General features: G+C 46.3%; 1 protein-coding gene across 1 annotated transcript in view; it reads left to right on the plus strand.

Moving 5' to 3' along the window:
- Positions 1 to 21,127, plus strand: part of MRPS5 (mitochondrial ribosomal protein S5) — a 495,636-nt gene that overhangs the window by 457,797 nt on the left and 16,712 nt on the right. Inside the window, exon 9 of the mRNA XM_069235057.1 lies at positions 9,188 to 9,250. Coding sequence (XP_069091158.1) covers positions 9,188 to 9,250 — 63 coding nt within the window. The remainder of the gene's footprint in view (positions 1 to 9,187; positions 9,251 to 21,127) is intronic.

Below are 21,127 nucleotides of genomic sequence, written 5' to 3' on the forward strand. Positions count from 1 at the left end.
CAAACGGTTTTATTTGTCCCTCTCAATCCCCAGTCTCTTTCCCCTTTTATTTTGTCTCAAAGAAGAAGAATGAAGAATTAAGAACTTGTATCGATTTTAGAGCGTTAAATCAAGTTACGGTGAAGAATCGATATCCCCTGCCCTTGATTTCAGTACTTCTAGATCAGGTAAAAGATGCAAACATCTACACCAAACTAGATCGTCCCGGAGCGTACCATTTAATTCGAGTTGCTAAGGGAGACGAAAGGAAAATGGCCTTCCGCACCCGGTTTGGTATATACGAGTACCAAGTGATGCCTTATGGGCTATGTAACGCGCCAGCTGCTTTCCAGCACTTTGTGAATGCTGTTCTGAAAGAGTTTTTAGATCAATTTGTAGTAGTCTACATTGATGATATTTTAATCTTCACCCAGAATTTGCGAAGCCATGTAGAACACGTGAGAACAGTTCTAAAGAAATTGTTGGAAAATAACCTATATGTGAAGTTGGGAAAGTGTGCCTTTCCGGCGAAGGAAGTAGAATTCTTGGATATCGGAAAATGGAGTTTCCATGGATCCTGCTAAAATTCAAACAATCCTGGATTGCCCTTCTCCTAAAACGGTGAAGGAGGTGCAAAGTTTTATTGGCTTTGCCAATTTCTACTGCCAACCTATAAAAGAGTTTTCTAAAAAGGTGGTCCCCATTACAAAACGTTTGAGAAAAGGAGTACCCTTCCAATGGTCAACTGATGCTGAAGAATCTTGAGTTCCTCAAAAGAGCCTTTACGACAGCCCCAATCCTTCTCCATCCTATCCCTGAGGAGCGATTGTATTTTTATTTTTTTTTTTTTTATTTTTTGTGGAAGCTGCCGCTTTTTGTGGAAGCGATTAGTGGTGTATTGTCTCAGAGGCGCAAGGAAACAGGTCAGCTTCACCCAGTCGAATTTCGATCCAGGAAATTAACTCCTCCTGAAAGAAACTATCCAATTGCTGACAAAGAGCTATTGGCAGTGAAGGATGCCTTTCAGAAATGGCGGCATTATTTATTAGGGACTCGTCATGTAGTCACTGTGTTCACCGATCATAAAAATCTTCAGTTTTTAAAGTCTGCTAAGATATTAACTCCAAGGCAATTGAGATGGTCCTTGTACTTTGCAGATTTTAATTTTACCATTACCTATCGACCTGGTTCCGCCAATGGCAAGGCAGATGCGTTATCAAGAATGAATAATATACCTGGAGCCAGAGAAGCTCAAAAGATTCCAATTATTCCAGCAGACAAGTTTGTTTGTACCTTACAATTTTCCGAAATAAAAAAGAAGTTTGAGAGTCCATGTCTGACCAAGAAATTTCAGGTTGGGCCAACAAAAAAGAATGAAGAAGGGGTTTAGAAGATCTTCCTTTTGTTGAAAATGCTTTATATTTGCCAACTCGTGAGTTGCAAAAACTAGCGCTACAAGCATGGCATGATGATCCTTTTGCTGGCCATAAAGGAATTTTGAAGACTACCAAATTAATTAAGAGGTATTTCTGGTGGCCTGCAATGATCCCTCAAATAAGACAATACGTTCAAACCTGTGATGAATGCATTCGGGGAAAGACAACACGATTAGCTCCTGAAGGGGAGCTTCAGCCTCTTCCCATTGCACCATATCCCTGGCACACCATTACTATGGATTTGATTGTAGATTTACATTCAAGTCAAGGTTTTGACACAATCCTAGTTTTTGTAGCCACCTTTTCTAAAATGAGTTGTTTCATCCCTCTGAAGAAGGTTCCTAGAGCCTCTCAGCACAGTTGTTTTCACAGCACATAGTGAGAGTTCATGGCATTCCAGTGGTTGTAATCTCAGATTGAGGTCCCCAATTTGTTTTCCAGTTCTGGAGGGGCTTTATGAAACAACTTGGAATAGACTAACGTTATTCTACCAGTTATCATCCGGAAATTGATGGACAGACAGAAAGAGTTAACCAGGAGATAGAACACTACCTACGCTTATATCTCCTGGACCAAAATAATGATTGGCCAGATTTCATTTGGACAGCAGAATTTGCGTGCAACAATGCTTTTCATGCCTCCACTGGTTATTCTCCTTTCTATTTGAACTCTGGTAGGCACCCAAACATTATCTTAGGAAGGTCTGGAGGCTCGGTCCTAGCTGCGAATGAATTCAGAAAGAATATTCAAAAGACCTACCAATCCGCTAGAGAACACTTGACCAAGGTGAAGATCTCTTACAAGAAACATGCTGACAAAAAGAGAAGAGGCAACCCTGGTTATTGCGAGGGTGAGAAGGTCTGGCTATCCACTCGACATTTACATTTAAGAGGGAACAAAAATTCCAGCCTAGATATGTAGGATTCTTTAAAAAAAAAAAAAAAAAAAAAAAAAAGAAAATGGTAAATCCAGTAACAGTCAAACTCGCCTTGCCGCCTCAGATTAAGGTTCATCCAGTATTCCATGTCTTGCTACTCAAAAGACAACCACCCCCTCCAGATCCTATCCAAGTAGATTCACATTTGCAACATGAAGTGAATAGAATTTTGGACTCAAAGTTTAAAAAAAGAACATTATATTACCTCATTGATTGGAAAGGTTTTGGCCCAGAAGAAAGGTCCTGGGAAGCCTTCCAAAATGTGCATGCTCCAAGGTTGGTAAAGCAATTTCATAACACTTTCCCCAACAAACCTTCTGTGGGAGGGAGTTCTTTGGAGGTGGGTACTGTCAAGAAAACTATTGCCAGCGTTGTTAAGTTTTTCCCTCAGCAGAAATTATTCCCCTTTTCCTTGTACCCACGTTGGTTACAGCGGTGTCCTCACTCCCAGTGGCTCTTGGGGAGGCTGTTCTTAGAACTAGCTTCTTTAGGTTTAACTGCCACTCAAGATGGTGGCTGCAAATCCTTGTGAGGTCAGCGCTCCAGTGTTTCTACCTTAGTCTTGTGCTGAAGCTTCCCTCCATCTGTTTCTCTCTGGGAGCCCTGCACTTCAACTGTCATCCTGAGGAGAATGAGCAGTGTCCTGAGGCGCTTCGTTTCATAGAGAATTCTTCCAGTTTTGAGTAATTAAGTATTTTTCTTGTTACGGTGTGTACACCAGCTACCTTTTCCCTTTAGAATAAGCTGAATTTTTTCCTTCTTCCAACAACTGGCTATCGGCTTTCTGAGGGGAATTTGTTTTGGCTTAACAGACCTTCAAGCAACTGCAGTAAGGAATCCTTTTGTATGACTTCTAGACTTGCCAATATATATATATGTACATATATATTCAAGAACTCTTTGCTTTGCAGACTTGTCAGTCTTAGAGACACACCTCAGTGCTCAGACTAATTCCTAGAGACTGTGGTTGAGAAAACTGAACCTTAAGAAGGAATTTTCGTTTCCTGTAAGATACATTAGTAGTTTGTATATTTGTGAACTTTTGAACTGTTATGCAGAGAACCTTTGAAACCTCTGACTCCTGGAGAAAAGAAGTTATTAAGTTAACATTGTTCTGTTAGAGAGAGGCTATTCTCTCAAAAGATCCAGTTTGGGAGAACAATAGAATGGGGTAAAAGTGAATGGCTGAACAGTTGAATGCGCAGTAGGAATGTACTTATCTATGCTCTTATCACCCGACTGAATATCCTTTCTTCAAGTGGGAAACGCATGCTGGAACTGGATCTGGAGGCGGTCTCTCTTTTTCTATTGCCATTCCCCTTTCCCCATAGTGGATGCAGGGTTCAGATAATCAGTCAGTCTGAGTACGCATCTGTTGGAGGGAGTTGGGTAAAAGGCATCTGCTCCTGTGGAAGTTTGATTTAATGGGTAATCTTCTGACATGCATATGTCAATGTTTGTCATCAAAGACTAATTTGGGAAATGCTCACACTTGATCATTCCACTCTCTGTAATACATATGTTACACAAGTGACAAGGAGCATGGCTGAAAGTTTCAGTAGAAAAAAACCAACACATTGACTTTCTAACTTGAGGCCACACATTATTGGTCCAGGCATTTCGACTCAGTACTTCAAAAGATACATAAATATTACTAACGAGGAAAAACATCCGTTCCTGCTTCCCCATCGAGGCCCAAAATGGATGTGGCGGCAATCACAGCATGCATAAATATTTCAATGCCCTCATGATGAGCACGAGTGGAGGACCCGCTGCCTATCATCTTGCAGGCTTGACTGTTATTTTTAAAATTGTCCCTCACTTTTTGCTTTAGGTTATACCATCTTTTTTTTTTTTACCTTCTGAACAGTTCTAACAGCAGGCACCACTGGGTTACTTATTTCTGCTATGCTTTGCCAGAGCTGAGACTTCCAATAGCCACTGGTGTTGGAGACTTGTCTTTCAAAAATCGTCATAAGCTGTAACGGCTCCATCCGTAAGAACCTGGAATCCCGACTATAAATTTTGTCAGTTTTACAACAGTGGTCGTTATTCAGACTTCACAAATCGTTGCTAGTAATCTGCCTGTGGAGAGAGAAATGAACCTGAATTCACTGCAATAATAAGTTTTACTACATTTGCATAAGGAGTTAGGAAATAATATTAAGAGATGTCACCATAAACATCTTCCACATAATATATACAGGAAAAACACAGAACTGTTTTCAATACCATCCAATCTCAAAAGCAATTAAAACAAATATGAACTAATAGTACAAACCATTAGATTGGATACCATAATATAACATTGTAGCCTTACTGTAACAGACTATAATGCCCATGAAAGGCCCACTCCAGAGTTATAGCCCCAAGCCGGAGGCAAGGACCTATAATAAAGGAAAGAACAGTTACCCACATAGCCCGCTGTGGCTGGCTTTAAGGTTATTATCTTTGAGGCCGGAATGGCCTAAATAAAAAACAAATACCTCTCAGAGACTTAGGGTGTTGAAATCGTCCACAGCTCCAATAAGTTTGTTTCACAGCTGTTGCTGTGAATGTTCAATAATTAACATCCACTTGCAGTGCCACTGTAGGTAACCATTAAACACAACCAGCAATGGCTGTGAAAGGAGCCTTTCGTCCGCCTCTCGTTCTCTCTGGACTTGGCTAAACTGCTTTACCTCATTCAGCCAGTCCTTGGAGAGGCAGGATCTGAGAAGAACTAATTTCGAGACTCCAGTGACAGTGTGGAAATCAACGAGGACGGATGGATAAAATGATCAACTGGTGGATGGAATTATTGGTGGAAGGGCAAATCAAATAATCAATGTATAGATTGATGAATGTACGGAAGGATGCATCCGTATATGACGATGAATGTACTGACCAATGAAAGAATGGAATGGTGAAAGACTTAACGATGGAGGGATGAAAGACTGAATGGATGAAAGACTGAATGGATGACAGAATGTAATTTGAAATGATTGAATTGTGTATACCCATGAATTTGTTGCAATCCGGTATGCGCAACATAGCAAGTTACCGTATCCAGCCTTCCTCGAGGAGGGGACATGAAACTGCTGCATGACTATGTGGCAAGGATTCCAGGGAACTCTGAGTAAATATGGACGAACATACCATGAACTTTAGAAGACTCGGGGATGTGCACTCACATTTAGAAAAAATCATTGACAAAGCCAATGAGTCTGGTGTCGCACGCCAGACTTTTGGAATTGACAATTTGTTTTGTTCAGACATGCATTATTACAAAACTTTGTCAGGGAAGGTGGCGAGCCCTCATCAGTCTTAAAAAAAAATGACAATGCATTTTTTTTCTGGCACAAAAATAGATTTAACGTAGTTCTTAGCATTGAAGGGAATTCCTTTGTAAATGTGGTCACTGTGAAAGGCAGCATTACAGTGAAGTCAGTCAGTGACTGAAGTGGGATGACCCATTGCCCCATTATGCATGCTGGAGTGGGCACAAGAAATATTTGAATGACGCAACAACTGACTAATGGATGAGGTTTGTCTGATAACCACTACAAGTAACTCTGAGGAGAGAACACATGCATGTACATGGGAAAACACAGGCCTGTGCAGAGCAGGAAACTTATGAGCGCTCTCAGACAAAATTCACGATGGAAGAACAAATACCAATATAACAAAACACAGGTGCACCATCAAGGGGAATAAGATTTGTTTTTACATGAGAAAAAAGGCAACACTCCCTACAGGAAATAGGTATTTATTCATGAAGAATCACAGGTAAGTTTGTGTAAATAAACAGATGTTTTATTAGGAAACAGACACTACTTACAGCAGGAATGTGAAGTCCCTCGCTTCTGAAAACCGATACTAGAACAAGGCCACACTTGTTCTAGTGTGATTAATAACCTCACGAGTGCATATGTGATCACCTGGAAATATTTAAGCTCAGGATGTGTGCTGTGCAATAGAGGAGAGCATGCCAAAAATGTACTGGGAGAACGGAGCTAGAGGCGTGCAAAGGGTGGCCTCCGAATCATAGAGCATGTGCAAGAGCCAAGCCATAAAAAAATGAAATGTAACATATGGAACCAACATCTACATAGAATATGATAGTGTGGTCATAATTCACAAAAGTGCGTTTCTGTTAAACTCTGAAGCTTTCCCCTGAGTAAATCCTTTAGAAGTATTAAAAATAAGAGTTTTAAAACATTTACTGAAATACGTTCCTGGCGCCATCCTGATGTTAATGCCATTAGTGAATTAAGAGACAAGTTAGTTGTATGTACCCATATATGGCCTAAATTCTACTAAACGCTGGAGCAACATTTTAGGCTATTAATTCAAACATGAAGGATTTTTGAACTGCGGACATTCTGAACACAGGTATTTGAAGGTGCATTCAATGTGATACTGATCAAAGAGGTGGTTCTGTAAAATAAGTATTTGTCTAGGTGGATCACAGTTCGCTCACGCTGGGAGTCGTTTGATTAAGCTGGGATTCGTTACAGAATTTCTAATTTCATTCCGAAATCCAACAATGGGTGTCTCTGAGATCAAAGGTTAAAATGCAAGCAGAAATTCACAATCTGTTTTATTTGTTTAAGGCACTTTTACAGAGCATAAATCGTGCCTAATGACATTAGTGTTGGGCATTTAAAATGTCAGCACACGTGACAAGATAAGAACAACAGTTAAAGGCTTGTTTACAGAAAGCGAACAGTCTTGGCAGAGTACAAGAAGGACGCAAATGGGCTATTCTACACGGGACAAAGACATACTGGACAGCCTAAAACAAATAAAGCCTGAAAATAGAAAGCAAGCAACTGTGAGTTACAAATCACAAAGCCAGTGGTAAGCAACGGGTAGAATGTATTCACAGGGAAGTTTTTCAAATAACCACCAAGAAGTCTTTGCAAACCATACAGCTTTGCTGTCTGGTAGGCATCAACTCAAAAAAAGCAATAGATTTTCTCAATTAGGGTTCCTGAATTTAACTTTTAAATGTGTGGTATCAAATATTTGCATGGCTGCTGAGGATTTAAGATAAAATAGTGGATCTTGCTCATTAGCAGTGTGCTTACACATTGAAATAGAAAATACTTGGGGAATTTATTCCAAAAGAAATTGGAGTCTCTGCCCCTTTCTTCATTTATATCTCACAGCACTGAAACAGCTTCCCACCCTTCCTTTGTGTCTCTGCCATCAGGCTTCTGTTTCAGGACTGTGTTTTCAAGGGATCTTAGTGTGTTGGTGTTATGGCATGCCCCCAGGTACTGAAAATAATGATCCCTCCTTTAATTTCCTGGTCAGAGGTTTCGCCTGGCTGGTCTCTCTTTTCACTTGAATGGATGTCAATTATTTTCTGTCTCTTCAAACCTTCGTCTCTGGGTTGCCAACGTTAGACCATGATTACCTCATCTCTAAAGTATTACCAACTAATTTTGCCACTCACCACTCTGGCTCAGACGGGGAAACCAATGCTGTGCCACATTACCCAAATACGGTCCTTCTTCATAGAGTTAGGACCGAACAGTCTGTAACAGTGAAATGTTTCATCTTATGTACCTTCTCAGAGGAACAGTAGAGTTGAAGAAGTGTCCATTCCTTGCTCAGATAAAATGTTGACAGACATTTTCTGAGTGTGCTTAGACCATGGCAATACTGAAAGCTAATAGTTCTATGTTATTAATTAGCTGAAAAAAGCACAGTATAACTAATAGTCATTTAAAACAACAAGGGGAGGAAATATGTTGTAGATGTTTGTCATGTAACACCAGAGATACAGAGTTGTGATAATCCATTCTTAACCTAATGAAAGCAATTATCACAGAGATGTGTAAGTTGTTATAAATGTAAGGGGGATCCTATAGATGGTTAAAAATAGGAAGTAGCCACTTGGGATTCCTCTGGGACCACTGTCAGCTTAGAGTTGAGTATAGCTTTGAGAGACCAGTCATTGGACATGGATGTTTTCTTAAAGCAATGCATGAGTACATATGCTTTCAGGATTTCTCGTTCATGTGCTGCCCACCCCCACCTTTTTAAATCTTCGCTTCCCCTCCCCAAGTACTCTGTTGCTCCTCCTACTCCACTAGCTCGCTCCCTTATGTGCTCTGTCCCATACCCACCCCCATGTGTGCCGTGTTGTTTCCTTGTTCCCAGCCTGTCATTTGCTTCCTCCTTTTCCTTAGCTTTGTATTATTCTCCTTCCAAGCCCACTCTCCATGGCTTCCCTTCCACCAGGTCCTGTGTTATCCCCACAGCACTTGCAGTCATTTAAAAAACAAAAACAAAAATAAACCCTTTTTTGGAGGGCCCACGCTCTGCCATTTGCTGTTGGGCGACTGCACTTTTAAAACAGCTCTTTCACATGAGTTAAACTTTGTTTTTCATTTACAGCATTAAGTGGCATCCAACATCTTGTATCAAAAAGTTGAAAAAAAATAACAAAATTGCATCCATGTCAATCAGTAGCACATATGCATGATACATACGTCGTCATCCATGTCTATGCCTCCTGAGTGACGCAACATATAACATAATCACCCATTTTTTTGCCGATGCTTCTCAGCATCACCAGTAAGCATGTTGCTTTTTTCCAGTGGTGTTCAGCTTTTCTAAAAAGCATTGTCAAAGGCAATATTCGAAATGTATTGGCCTTGCCAATGCTTGTTCTTACACATGTGACTGAAGTGCTGCTCTTCATTTCAGTCGAGAAACAAACTACATAGATTTTGCTTGTATTTTACGAATTATGACACATCTTAGTTATGCAGAATCGGCTGAGTGAGTTACTTTGAGAATATCAAAACTATTCTTATATATTTTCTTTCTTTTATTGTAGTTTATCATGATATTTCTACAACTTACAGACAAACTAACATCCGGATGAAGAAGAAAAACAGAGGTAATTTAAACAAATGTGTTAATGAATACAAGTGTGCTATTACTGTCTCAAGGATAGAATTCAGAGTATCTAAGAAATGAAGACCACCAGGCCTTATATACTGCACATCTTGTAACTATAATTGTTGCCAGATCCTAAGTGGTCTTTGTACGTGATTTCTGTGCAGGCTCACTTCAAAATCCTTATGCTGTACCAGTTGACCACAACCACAGGACAACCCGTATCTGGCCAGGCCATCCCCACAGAATGACACCACCTCCTAAGATAAGGTTCTGCAAAGGGTAGCCATTTATCTCAAAATAGAAATGAAAAAAAAACACAAGAGGATGACTATTTTCCCAGTGCTCCATGCAGTTCTTCGCAATGCTAAAAGGGATGTTAAAAAACACCCCTAAGGGCTTCAAAGGGTCTGTTAAGTCCTGGGTAATCAACCCAAGAGTGGGCAAAGAGTTCAGAGTCTCATCTTCTGACCCTCCATACATTAGGAGACCACTTCCTCCACATTCTGTGGTAGTATACACAGCTTGTAAAGCTGCCAATGCCCAAGGCATCGGTGATACCACCATCTGATAAAGAGAGCAAAAAGATAGTTGCAGAAAATAGACACGTCACTACTCAGTCAGCAACACATTGGTGTATCGTCAGTTCTGTCGGCATTCTCTCAAGGTATGACCAGGGCACTCTGTGATGAGACAGAGGAGCTCCTCTAGTAACTCCTAGAGAAGGGATGAGATAGAGAAGCTTCTTCAGCAACTCCTAGAGCAGTATAAAAAAAGAGACCAAGACCTTGTTGCAGACAATAAAATAAAATGTAACACCTCTGTTAGGTGTGCCCTTGACGCAGCCGACACTGCAGGATGTGGCATTACTACACATGTCCTGATTTGCTGCTACACCTGGCTGCATGTCCTCGGGCTTTAGCCCTGAAGTACAGTAGCATCTGCTCAACATGCCCTTCGATGGGGAGCATCTCCAGTTGCTCGAATTGTTTTTAAAAAGGGCACAGACCATTGTTGACATGTTTGAAGCCTAATTCTTCCCAGACAAATTAGTCCTCAGAACTAAAGTGTCTTTCCTTCCTGTGGTGCTGACCCCATTCCATCTCAGTCAATCCATTACTCTTTTTACCTTTCCCTCATCCTACCAAAAAGGAAAGATTACTTTTTACATGAACTGCACCAAGGATATCGGGTCTGATGAACAGCTGTTTGTGGGGTATACATGCAGAATAGGACGTTATCCCAACTGATAATACTATGTTGACGATGTGCTATGCTTTTGCCAAAAAGGAACCGCTTAAGGGAATCTGGACCTAATCCACCATTGTGAAGCGCTCTATCTCAGCACTGGCTAAGGATGTTTCCGTGGGGGGTATCTGTCATTTAGCGACATAGGTGTCCTTCTACACCTTAGCAAGAGTTAGTGTTTGGATTTAGAGGTAAGTAAGGATGGCTATTTTTCATGCCGATGCTCCACAATGTAACCATCTCACCATTCCTTCAGACCCACCACCTGGGAGTCGTACTGCTTTGGGATCTGCTCAGCATGTCCAGATACTGCAGGTAGTTATTCATCAGAGGAAAAAGGTTACTTACTTTCAGTAATGATCTTTCCGATGGATACTGTATCTACCTGTAGGTTTCCCACCATCCTCCTCATTCTGGAGATTGTTGCACTGCACTGCCTTACAAAATCTGTATTATTCTCATATCTTCCTCTAATGGGACAGAAATATAAAGGATGGTCAGCTGACGTCTGTGAGTCCAGGTGGATGCATTGTGGTTCAAATAACATCACTGTAGGGTTGCTTCCAGTGCCAAGGTGTAACCAGCACTTCCTACCAATGAGGGAAAGCTGTGGTAAAATGTCCGGATTCAGAATGGTGCCTGGCGATATTTAACTGATGAGGAATCTGCAGATAGAGTATCCATCAGAAAGATGGGTATTGAAGTCAAGTAACTTTTCTGTCAATGCCTTAAGCATTTCTTGTACGTAAGATCCTGATAATCAAATAATGTTTTCACTGTTCCACTCTAAGGCTAACTTGTCAATACAGGTATACCCACTAAGCTGTGTTACTTGGCTTGGAAGTTGTGCCCATTTTGTGAAAGGCACATTTGAACAACGTGTGCACTACCCCTTTGCAAACTTACTCTTACCCCTCCAAAAAAAAAAAAAAACAATACACCCATCCTGCTCCAGAACCCAAAGATATCGCACAGAGCTGTAATGTGTCACCTGAAAAGTAAAAGAGAGGTACATTAACAATGTGTGCAGATTTTCTGTGATAGTAAAGTGTGATCTTCAAATTACAAAAGGGTGCTCCCTGCTCCTCATACCTACCCGGTGAATTCCAGTGATTTGGGATGTGTCTGTCGACCAACTCTATGGCCCTCATTACAACCCTGGTGGTAAATGCTGCCGACCGCCGTGCTGACGGCCGCCAGGATACCGTGACTGCGGCGGTATACCGTTACGGGTATTATGACCCACACAGAGAAATCCGCCACTGTACAGACACCCACACAAGTCTGCCAGCCCAAAGGTCAGTGATAAACTGGCGGTACCAAAACCCACACCGTTAAGCCAACAGAAATAGGCCCACAGCATCAGGACCCACGAATCACCACGGCGGTCTTTCAACTGCAGTAAACCATTGGCGGTATACACCGCCGCGCTCAAAATACACACACACACACACTACACCACATTGGACAATTCAAACGACACACAACTGACACACATACACAAACCACACCCACACACCCAATCCAATATAAAACACACCCACACTACCCACAATCCCTAACAATGGAAAAAAATATTGCCAACTGACAGAGCGACAAGCCAGGAGCACCCACTCAATCTGAGACACATAACACCATCACCCATACGCCACCCACACACCTCACAGCACACACCCCAACACATCACCCCACACACCCTCACACATGCCACTCTCACTACACCCATGGCACCACAAAAACACCCCAGGTTTTCAGAGGAGGAGCTAAGGGTCATGGTGGAGGAAATCATCCGGGTAGAGCCACAGCTATTCAGATCACAGGTGCAGCAGACGTCCATTGCAAGGAAGATGGAGCTATGGCGTAGAGTCGTGGACAGGGTCAACACCGTGGGACAGCACCCCAGAACAAGGGATGACATCAGGAAGAGGTGGAATGACCTACGGGGGAAGGTGCGTTCCGTGGGTGCAAGACACCAGGTAGCCGTACAGAGGACTGGCGGTGGATCCCCACCTCCTCCCCCACAACTAACAACCTGAGAGGAGCAAGTCTTGGCGATCATGCATCCTGAGGGCCTCGCAGGAGGACTGGACTCTGGTAAGTCAAATTTTTACTACTTTACCCCCCCCCCCCACCCTACCTGCATGCCATCACAAACTCCCACCCCTACCCTCACCCCATCACTCCACCACCTCACATATACCCCACCATCACAACCCACCCATCCCAATACCAAGCCCTGCATGCAACAGAGTGGTGGTTTAGGTTTTTAGGGGTGGGGTGGGGGTTTTAGGTTTTTAGGGGGTGGGGTGAGGGGTTGCGGTAATTTTAGGGGTGGGGGTTGGGGTGGTTTTAGGGGTAGGGGTTGGGGTAGTTTAGGTTTTAGGGATGGGGGTTGGGGTTGTTGGGGTGGTTTTAGGTTTCAGGGGTGGGTTGGGGGGTCGGGTAATTTTAGGGGCAGGGTGGGGGAGTTGAGGGGTTTAGGTTTTAGGGGCGGGGTGGGGGGCTCAGGGTAGTTTTAGGGGCGGGGTGGTTTAAGGGGTGGGGGTTGGGGTACTTTAGGTTTCAGGGATGGGGTGGGGGTTGGGGTTGTTTTAGGGGCAGGGTGGGAGTCGCGGTAATTTTAGGGACGAGGTGGGGGTTGGGGTAGTTTTATGGGCAAGGGTGGGGGGTTGGTGTGGTTTTAGTGGAGTGGGTGGGGGGGGTCACGGTAATTTTTAGGGGTGGGGGGCCAGGTGGGACGTATGCTGGGACCATGCATGCCTAGCACTAATGCCTTTACCAGGAATGCCTTCATAACGAAAAATCGTTGTTAAGGCATTCGTGGTAAAGGCATTAGTGGTAACAACGCAGTCGTTGTTCCGACCTCGTTGTTCAGGCATGCGTTGTTCCGACATACATTCAGTAGCAACAACACTGCATTTACATCCCCACAGGACCCCCACTCAACGTCACTGGAGAGGAGGTGCCACCAACATCCAGTCCCCCCCCCCCCCTGGAAGAGGCCCACAGTGATGACAGCAGCTCTGCACGCCTGGATCATGATGACCAACCTCGCCCATCAGGGACCTCTGGACAGTCTGTTACCCTGCCACAGTCCCAACTCTCCACAGAGCCTCCCCCTCAAGAAACAACAGCACAGCACCGGGCCCATCCCTCTGTCCCCAGGACACGTCAATCAGCAGTGTGTCCACCACTACAGGGACCCCAGGCAACCCCACAAACCCAAGACAATCAGAGACCTGGAGTGAGTGGCAGTGGGCACACGGTTCAGGGGACAGAGGCACAGGACAACAGGGAAGCTGGGAGGACTTCTGTGCGACAGGGGGAGGACAGGCCCAGGGAACCCACTCTTCACGAGGCACTTGCAGGGATCCTGGGAGCATACCACCATTCCTAGGAGGCCATGGGCCAGATAATGTACAAGTTGCAGGAGACCTAGCGGCTGCAGGAGGGACAGTACCTGGGGATCAGGGAGGACCTCAAACACATCCACACCACCCTGGTCACCACTGCAGGGGTGCTGGCAGACATGGTCAACACCATGAGAGAGGCTATGGCACACCAACGGGCCCCTGACACTAGCCAAACTGAAGAACAGCCTTCCACCTCCGCCGGCGCTAGTGGACAGGAGGCCCCGCCACAGGAACAACAGGGCACCAGCACCCCACCCCCTGCAGAAGGAAAACCACCACACCAAAGGTCCCTGCGATCCAGGCAGAAGCCAGAGAACATTGCCAAGACCCCCGCCAGGAAATAAGACTCTCCTGATTGTTACCCTTCTGTCCCACTCTGTTAGCCTGTCCACCTTGAACTGCTAATGCTCCCCTTCCTATGACCCATTGAACAATGCACCTATGATACCAATAGACTGGACTCTACCCTGGACTTTCCTCCATCATCAACCCAGCCCATTGCAATACCCCCTCCACTTATTAGCACATAAATAAACACCCTTGGAACTAATACAAGTATGGAGTCTGTCAATTGATTCAAATATGTATTCCTTTAACAAGCTGTAAACATTGCAATTCAACTGTACAGTCATGTATACATAGGTATGACCTGTAGTGGGCAGCAGGGAACACACCAGGAGCCAGAGCAGGGCACAGAGATCTGAAAATAGAGATGCCAAAGGGTACAGTAAGTGGCCATACAATATGGAAAATCAGGCTGCCATGTACAATGTCCAACACAAAACTGCAATGGAAAGTGAAGTTAGTGTCTCACCTGTGTGTCACTGGAAGAACTGTTGAATGAGTGAACCTCTGTTGTCCACATCTTCCTCCGCCTCCTCTTCCTCACTGTCCACAGGCTCCACCACTGCCACAAGACCTCCCCCAGCCTCATCTTCCTGCAGAAAAGGCACCTGGCGTCTCAAGGCCAGGTTGTGCAACATGCAACGATGATCTGGCACACCTTCTTGGGTGAGTAGTACAGGGATCCACCTCTCAGACGGAGGCACCGGAACCTGGCCTTCAGGAAGCCAAAGGTTATTTCATTTGTCCTCCTTGTTCGCCGATGTGCCTCATTGTAACATTCCTCTGCCCTTGTCCTGGTATTCCTCACTGAGGTCAGTAGCCATGAGAGGTTGGGGTAACCAGAGTCACCTGCAAATATTCGAGGGATACTTGTTAGACAGACACTCACCCTTAGGGACAACCCCACACCCATATACCTACATCAACTGGGTGGGGACCATGGGCTCACCTATTAGCCACACCCGGTGCATCTGGAGTTGAGACATCACATATGGAATACTGCTATTCCTCAAGATGAAGGCATCATGCACAGAGACAGGAGACTTGGCATTCACATGGGAGATATTCTGGGCCGCCGAGCACACCATCTGCACATTTAGAGAGTGATAGCTTTTTCTGTTCCTGAACACTTGTTCATTCCTCGGGGGGGAGGGGGACAAATGCTACATGTGTACCATCAATGGCACCAATGATGTTGGGGATATGTCCCAGGGCATAGAAGTTAGCTTTCACTGTGGCCAAATCCTCCACCTGGGGAATACGATGTAGCTGCGTATGTGTTTCAGCAGGGCAGACAAAACTCTGGTCAACAGGTTTGAGAACATAGGCTGTGACATGCCTGATGCCATGGCCACTGTCGCTTGGAATGAACCACTTGCCAGGAAATGGAGCACTGACAGGGCCTGCACAAGAGGGGGGATACCTGTGGGCTGGCCGATAGCTGAAATCAGGTCTGGCTCCAATTGGGTACACAGTTCTTGGATTGTGGCCCTATCAAGTCTGTATGTTAGGATAATATGTCTGTCCTCCATTGTAGCCAGGTCCACCAGGGTCTGTACACGGGAGGATGTCTCCATCTCATATTCATCCTCAGCGGTTGAAGTCTAGGGAGAAAAACGGTGAGCAGAGGGTCATATTCATACATCTGTTGAAATAATGATGCATTTCTTCTTTTACAGAAACAGTACGTGAATTAGAAAATCAGTTGATGTGCCAATGTCTGCTGTGACAGAGTTAGGTGCCATGGCCTGTGCCCCCCTGAAATGGTGGCTGCCTGACCTCTGAGGAGAGACTAGTGGAAATGAGGTAATTCCGCTGGCATTGTGTGCCGTAGCGGTCGGCGGTTCACGACCGCCACGCAACTTCGCATTGGTTAACATTTGGCCCTAAGGGTTCCAGGAGCCAATGGCATTGTACGCTGGCAGTGACGGTACACACCATAGCGGACGTAACCGCCATTTTCTATCTGTTCACTCACTTGCTACCTGACTTTTAACACTTGAGGACCTACACTGTAAGTGCTGCTGTGACCTGTGTCTGGAAGCGACAATGGCTCAAGTGTCTGGGGAAAGGGCCTCTGCCTTCACTTCGGAGGAGTTAGAGAGACTGGTGGATGGGGTCCTACCCAGTACACTTTACTCTATGGTTCTCCAGACAAACAGGTGAGTACACTGTGTGCATGATGCGTGGGCCATAAATGTATGGAGTGCTGTGTGTGTAAGCCCCATGTTGGGGGGGGGGGGGGGGGGCTGAGGAGTCCTGGGCAGAGTGCTGCATGTATGGTGGTCAATATATGTGCGTAAGGGGATGGGAGGGATTTGGTGGGCCAGACGGTATGACTAATCCCTTTTCTGCTGTCATGTTCCTGCAGGTCAGCGCCCATCAGAAAAAGGGTATTTGGCGTGCCATCGCCCAGGAGGTGCGGACCCTGGGGGTCTTTGACAGGCGGAGCACCCACTGCCGCAAACAGTGGGAGGACCTGCACCGCTGGGCAAGGAAGACATTAGAGGCCAGCTGGGTCTGGCCTCCCAACCAGGAAGGGGTGCCCGTCGTACCCTGACCCCCCTGATGTTCTGCATCCTGGCGGTGGCCTATCCGGATTTGGATGGGTGCTTGAAGGCATCACAGCAGCCACAAGAGGGTGACTGCTGATTCAGAATCATGACTTTGCGCATGTTAAGGTTTTACCTGGGTGAGGGATGTGGGCTGTGGGTGCCCCTAGGTCAGGGTGAACTTGGCAGGGTAGGTCCCTTGTTGGGCAGGCTCTGAAGCACTCCAACGCCAATAGTGTTAGTGGCCATCTACTACTGGGCAGGGTCCTGTTTGTTTCAGGTGTGCAGCTGATGCTGTTATGCTATGTACCCCATGGGCTGGTGACTAGCTTTGTAACTGGTAGTGCATGGCCTACTGCATAGGGCTGCTTCCTGTGTGTTTTGTACGCCAACTGTAGTGTTGTTGCTGGCATTGACCTAGTGTATCCTTTCTCTCCCCCTTCTTGTTTTGTCACCCTGTCCTTGTGTGCAGTAGCATCATCTGGCGTAGGAGCAGAGGCACCGGTGAAGGAGGGAGCTGCATCCCACATGGGCCTGGAGGCCGAATCCACCGACAGTGAGGGCACCAGTGGGATGGAGGGCGAGGAGAGCACCACATCAGAGACCGGAGGGGACACTACAGACAGTGACTCCTCCTCCGATGGAAGCTCCCTGGTGGTGGCGGACACCTCTGTGCCCACTCCAACAACAGGTACAACCGCCACCCCGTGCCAGCACCGCCCTCCCAGCAGCCACTCAGCGTGTTTCTCGTGCCTGCTCACCCAGGAGGGTGGGCATCTGCTTCGCCCCAGGCACCTCAGGCCCTGCCTCAGTCAGCTCTGCTGCCCTCGGTGAGGAGGCTATTGACCTCCTGAGATCCCTCACTGTTGGGCAGTCAACCATACTAAATGCCATCCAGGGTGTAGCAAGGCATTTGCAACAAACAAATGCATACCTGGAGGGCATTCACTCTGGCGCGGCGGCCCAACAGAGAGCATTTCAGGCTCTGGCCTCCGCACTGATGGCAGCCATTGCCCCTATCTCCAGCCTCCCCCATCCAACTTCCTCTACCCAGCCTCAATCCCCTCAACCCCAGCCTATCCCAAGCACACCTTCAGACCAGCATTCACCCAAATCAACACACAGAAGTGGCTCAGGCAAACACAAGCACCACACTTCATCTCACAGGCACTCACACATGCACCATCCCCATTCAGACACACCCACATCCACTGCCTCCACTGTGTCCCGCTCCTCCTCCTCGTCCACCCCCCTCTCAGTAGCGTCTCCACTCACACCTGCATGGACTACATCCATCACCAAGACACCCACCACCACACGCCCCTCACTGGAAGTCACCACCACCACATCCATGCACACGTCCTCTGTGTCCTCTCCCACTGTGTCTGTGACCCCTCCTCCCAAAGTACAAAAACGCAAGCACACACCCACCCAACAGCCATCCACCTCACAACAGCATCCAGCTCATGCACCTGCACCCAAACACAGCAGACTGACATCTCCTACAACCACTCCCTCTACCTCCACTCCCAAACCTTCACCCTCTTCCCACCCCAATGTCCCAAATAAGCTTTTCCTGGCCAACATTGACCTCTTCCCTACCCCTCCCCACATCCCCCATACTTCACCTTGATCCAGGGTTGCCAGAACCCAGCCAAGCACCTTAGCCACCAAGTCCACGTCCGCTGTGGTTTCTGCAGCTGTCAGAGGCTCTAAGGGGGCACCCGTCAGCCCAACCAGTGTACCACCAACCCCTGCCAAAGCCAAGAATGTTCCGCCACCTGGCAAGGTCAAGAAGGGGACAGCATCCAGCAAGGAGAAGGAGCCACAACCACCCAGCAAGGCCACGTCAAAGACTCCAGCACACAGCCCCCTCCAGAACCAGTGGAAGAAGGCATCTACTCACCCTATCCTTGGCAGGATGAAGCACACTGGGCATAATGCCCCCTCCAGAACCAGTGGAAGGAAGGCATCCACTCATCCTATCCTTGGCAGGATGAAGCACACTGGGCACAAAGCCCCCGCCAGAACCAGTGGAAGAAGGCATCCACTCACCCTATCCTAGGCAGGATGAAGCACACTGGGCACAAAGCCCCCTCCAGAACCAGTGGAAGAAGGCATCCACTCACCCTATCCTTGGCAGGATGAAGCACACTGGTCACAATGCCCCCTCCAGAACCAGTGAAGAAGCCACCCACTTGAGACTGTGGCCTTGCACTCCCCAAGACCAAGCAGTGGGCAAACCACCCACTAGAGAGACTATGGCCTTGCACTCCCCAAGACCAAGCAGTGGGCAAACCACCCACTAGAGAGACTGTGGCTTTGCACTCCCCAGGACCAAGCAGTGGACATGGAGCCCCCCCAGGAGCAGTGGCGTTTTACCATCTTCCGGCTGAGGTGTCCCACCCCCCCTTCCCCATCTCCCTGAGGAGCCTGTGTGTTTTCGACCTGATGCCCCTGCAGTGTTCTCTCTGTTTTGAGGCAGGAGTCAAGTGTGGGCTTGGCCTTTGTGTTATGGCCCAGTGGGCCATGGAATATTTTTGTGTGGACATTGTCCCTCATTTTGTATATATTGTATATATTGTACATACTGTTTATTTATGAACGTAGTTCTAAGTATTTCTAATATTGCACTCATTTGACTCAATTTGTTTTGTCCTTCTGTTATTCCTGAGGGTTATGGGGTGTATATGTAATGTTGTTGCATGTGTTTGTGTGTATGGTGTTGGGGGTGTGGTTAGGGGTGGGGGTGTTTCGTGTTGTGGGGGTGTCACTCTTTTTCCTCCCCCCCCTCCCTTGTGTGCTAGGTGCAGTACTCACCGTGGTCGTCGTCGCCAGCGTCGGTGCTCCTGGTATGTGAGCAGATACACCAGCAAGGGGAAGACCTGGAGCTCGGGCTCCATGGCGTCCTGGTTCTTCCTTGAGTGTCGAGAGGTGAGTGGTTTCCCTTCAAAGTACTGTTTCCGCAGTGCGTTTGATGGCGTTGGTACCACCCTGGAAAAGCTGGCAGATGGGCGGGTTGTAATGGACTGGGTGGTACATTGTCTTCTGCCTGGCTGTTGGCAGTTACCGTTGCAGTGTTTGTTCCTACCGCCGTGGCGGTCGGAGTGTTAGAGTGGCTGTCTGTGTTGGCGGTTTCATCCGTGATCATGATTCCATTTTTGTCACCGCCGGCCTGTTGGCGGTATTACTGCCTCTTTAACACCGACCGCCAGGGTTGTAATGAGGGCCTATGTATATGAGTCCTGAATGCATAGTCTTGTTGCTATGCTGTAGTTGATTACTGCAAAATTCGGTAAAAAAAAACATTACAAACAGGTGTCTGCATTAGGCATGTTCACCCCCTTAGGAATATTGTACTCATTTGAGAATGCTACACGGAGATATATGCTGAAGGGTTAATTAACCAATCATTCATTCTTGCTAGTATTGGTAGCTGTAAGCTGCAGATTGCACAGTGATCGCCACTGCAGTTACGCATACCCACTACCCTCCCAGATAGCACCTTGTAACCTGCGAGCCTTATGGATCTGTACAGCTTGTTCTAAATTCACGTCTTTGTGATCAGCTTCTTTTAATGCCTTTTTATCAGACACACTCGATGTTTAGTGGCGTGTGAAAGGCTTATTTTACCCTATTTGATAAGAGTGTTCTATGTAAGCTGCTAGAGTTATGTAGACCAGAAAGACCACATTTACTAAGCACATTTTAAGTGAATTACTTTAAGGTAATTAATGATAGGTGTTGCTGCCTTCTTAGTGGTATCGAGTGATATGATAATAAACTCGTGCCTCTTTGATGTGATTCATTATCTGTGATTGAGTCTTCTCTTTATCATGCCACCAGCTCCTCGCTATAAGAAATGCAATATAATATACAGTGAATGTTCTCCTAATAAACTTGAACATTGTGACCTCAGCAGATAGTTTTCAATAAGCTATAGTTCGATGGCATCTGTCGCTGTAGATACGCATGTTCTGCAATAGCTCGCCATCTGGTGTTGGGCCGGAGTGTTACAAGTTGTTTTTCTTCGAAGAAGTCTTTCGAGTCACGGGACCGAGTGACTCCTCCTTTTGTCTCCATTGCGCATGGGCGTCGACTCCATCTTCGATTGTTTTTTTTCCGCCATCGGGTTCGGACGTGTTCCTGTCGCTCCGAGTTTCGGAACGGAAAAAATAGTTAATTTCGGAAGATTTTCGTCGGAATTGTTGCGTTCGGGATCGGCGTACTTAGATTCAACACTGCATCGAAGATCGAAGAGCTCCGGTGCCCTTCGGGGTAGTTTTTCGATCCTCCGTCGGGGCCTGGTCGGCCCGACCG

The sequence above is a fragment of the Pleurodeles waltl genome, chromosome 5, assembly GCF_031143425.1.
Source record: "Pleurodeles waltl isolate 20211129_DDA chromosome 5, aPleWal1.hap1.20221129, whole genome shotgun sequence".
Taxonomy (NCBI): domain Eukaryota; kingdom Metazoa; phylum Chordata; class Amphibia; order Caudata; family Salamandridae; genus Pleurodeles; species Pleurodeles waltl.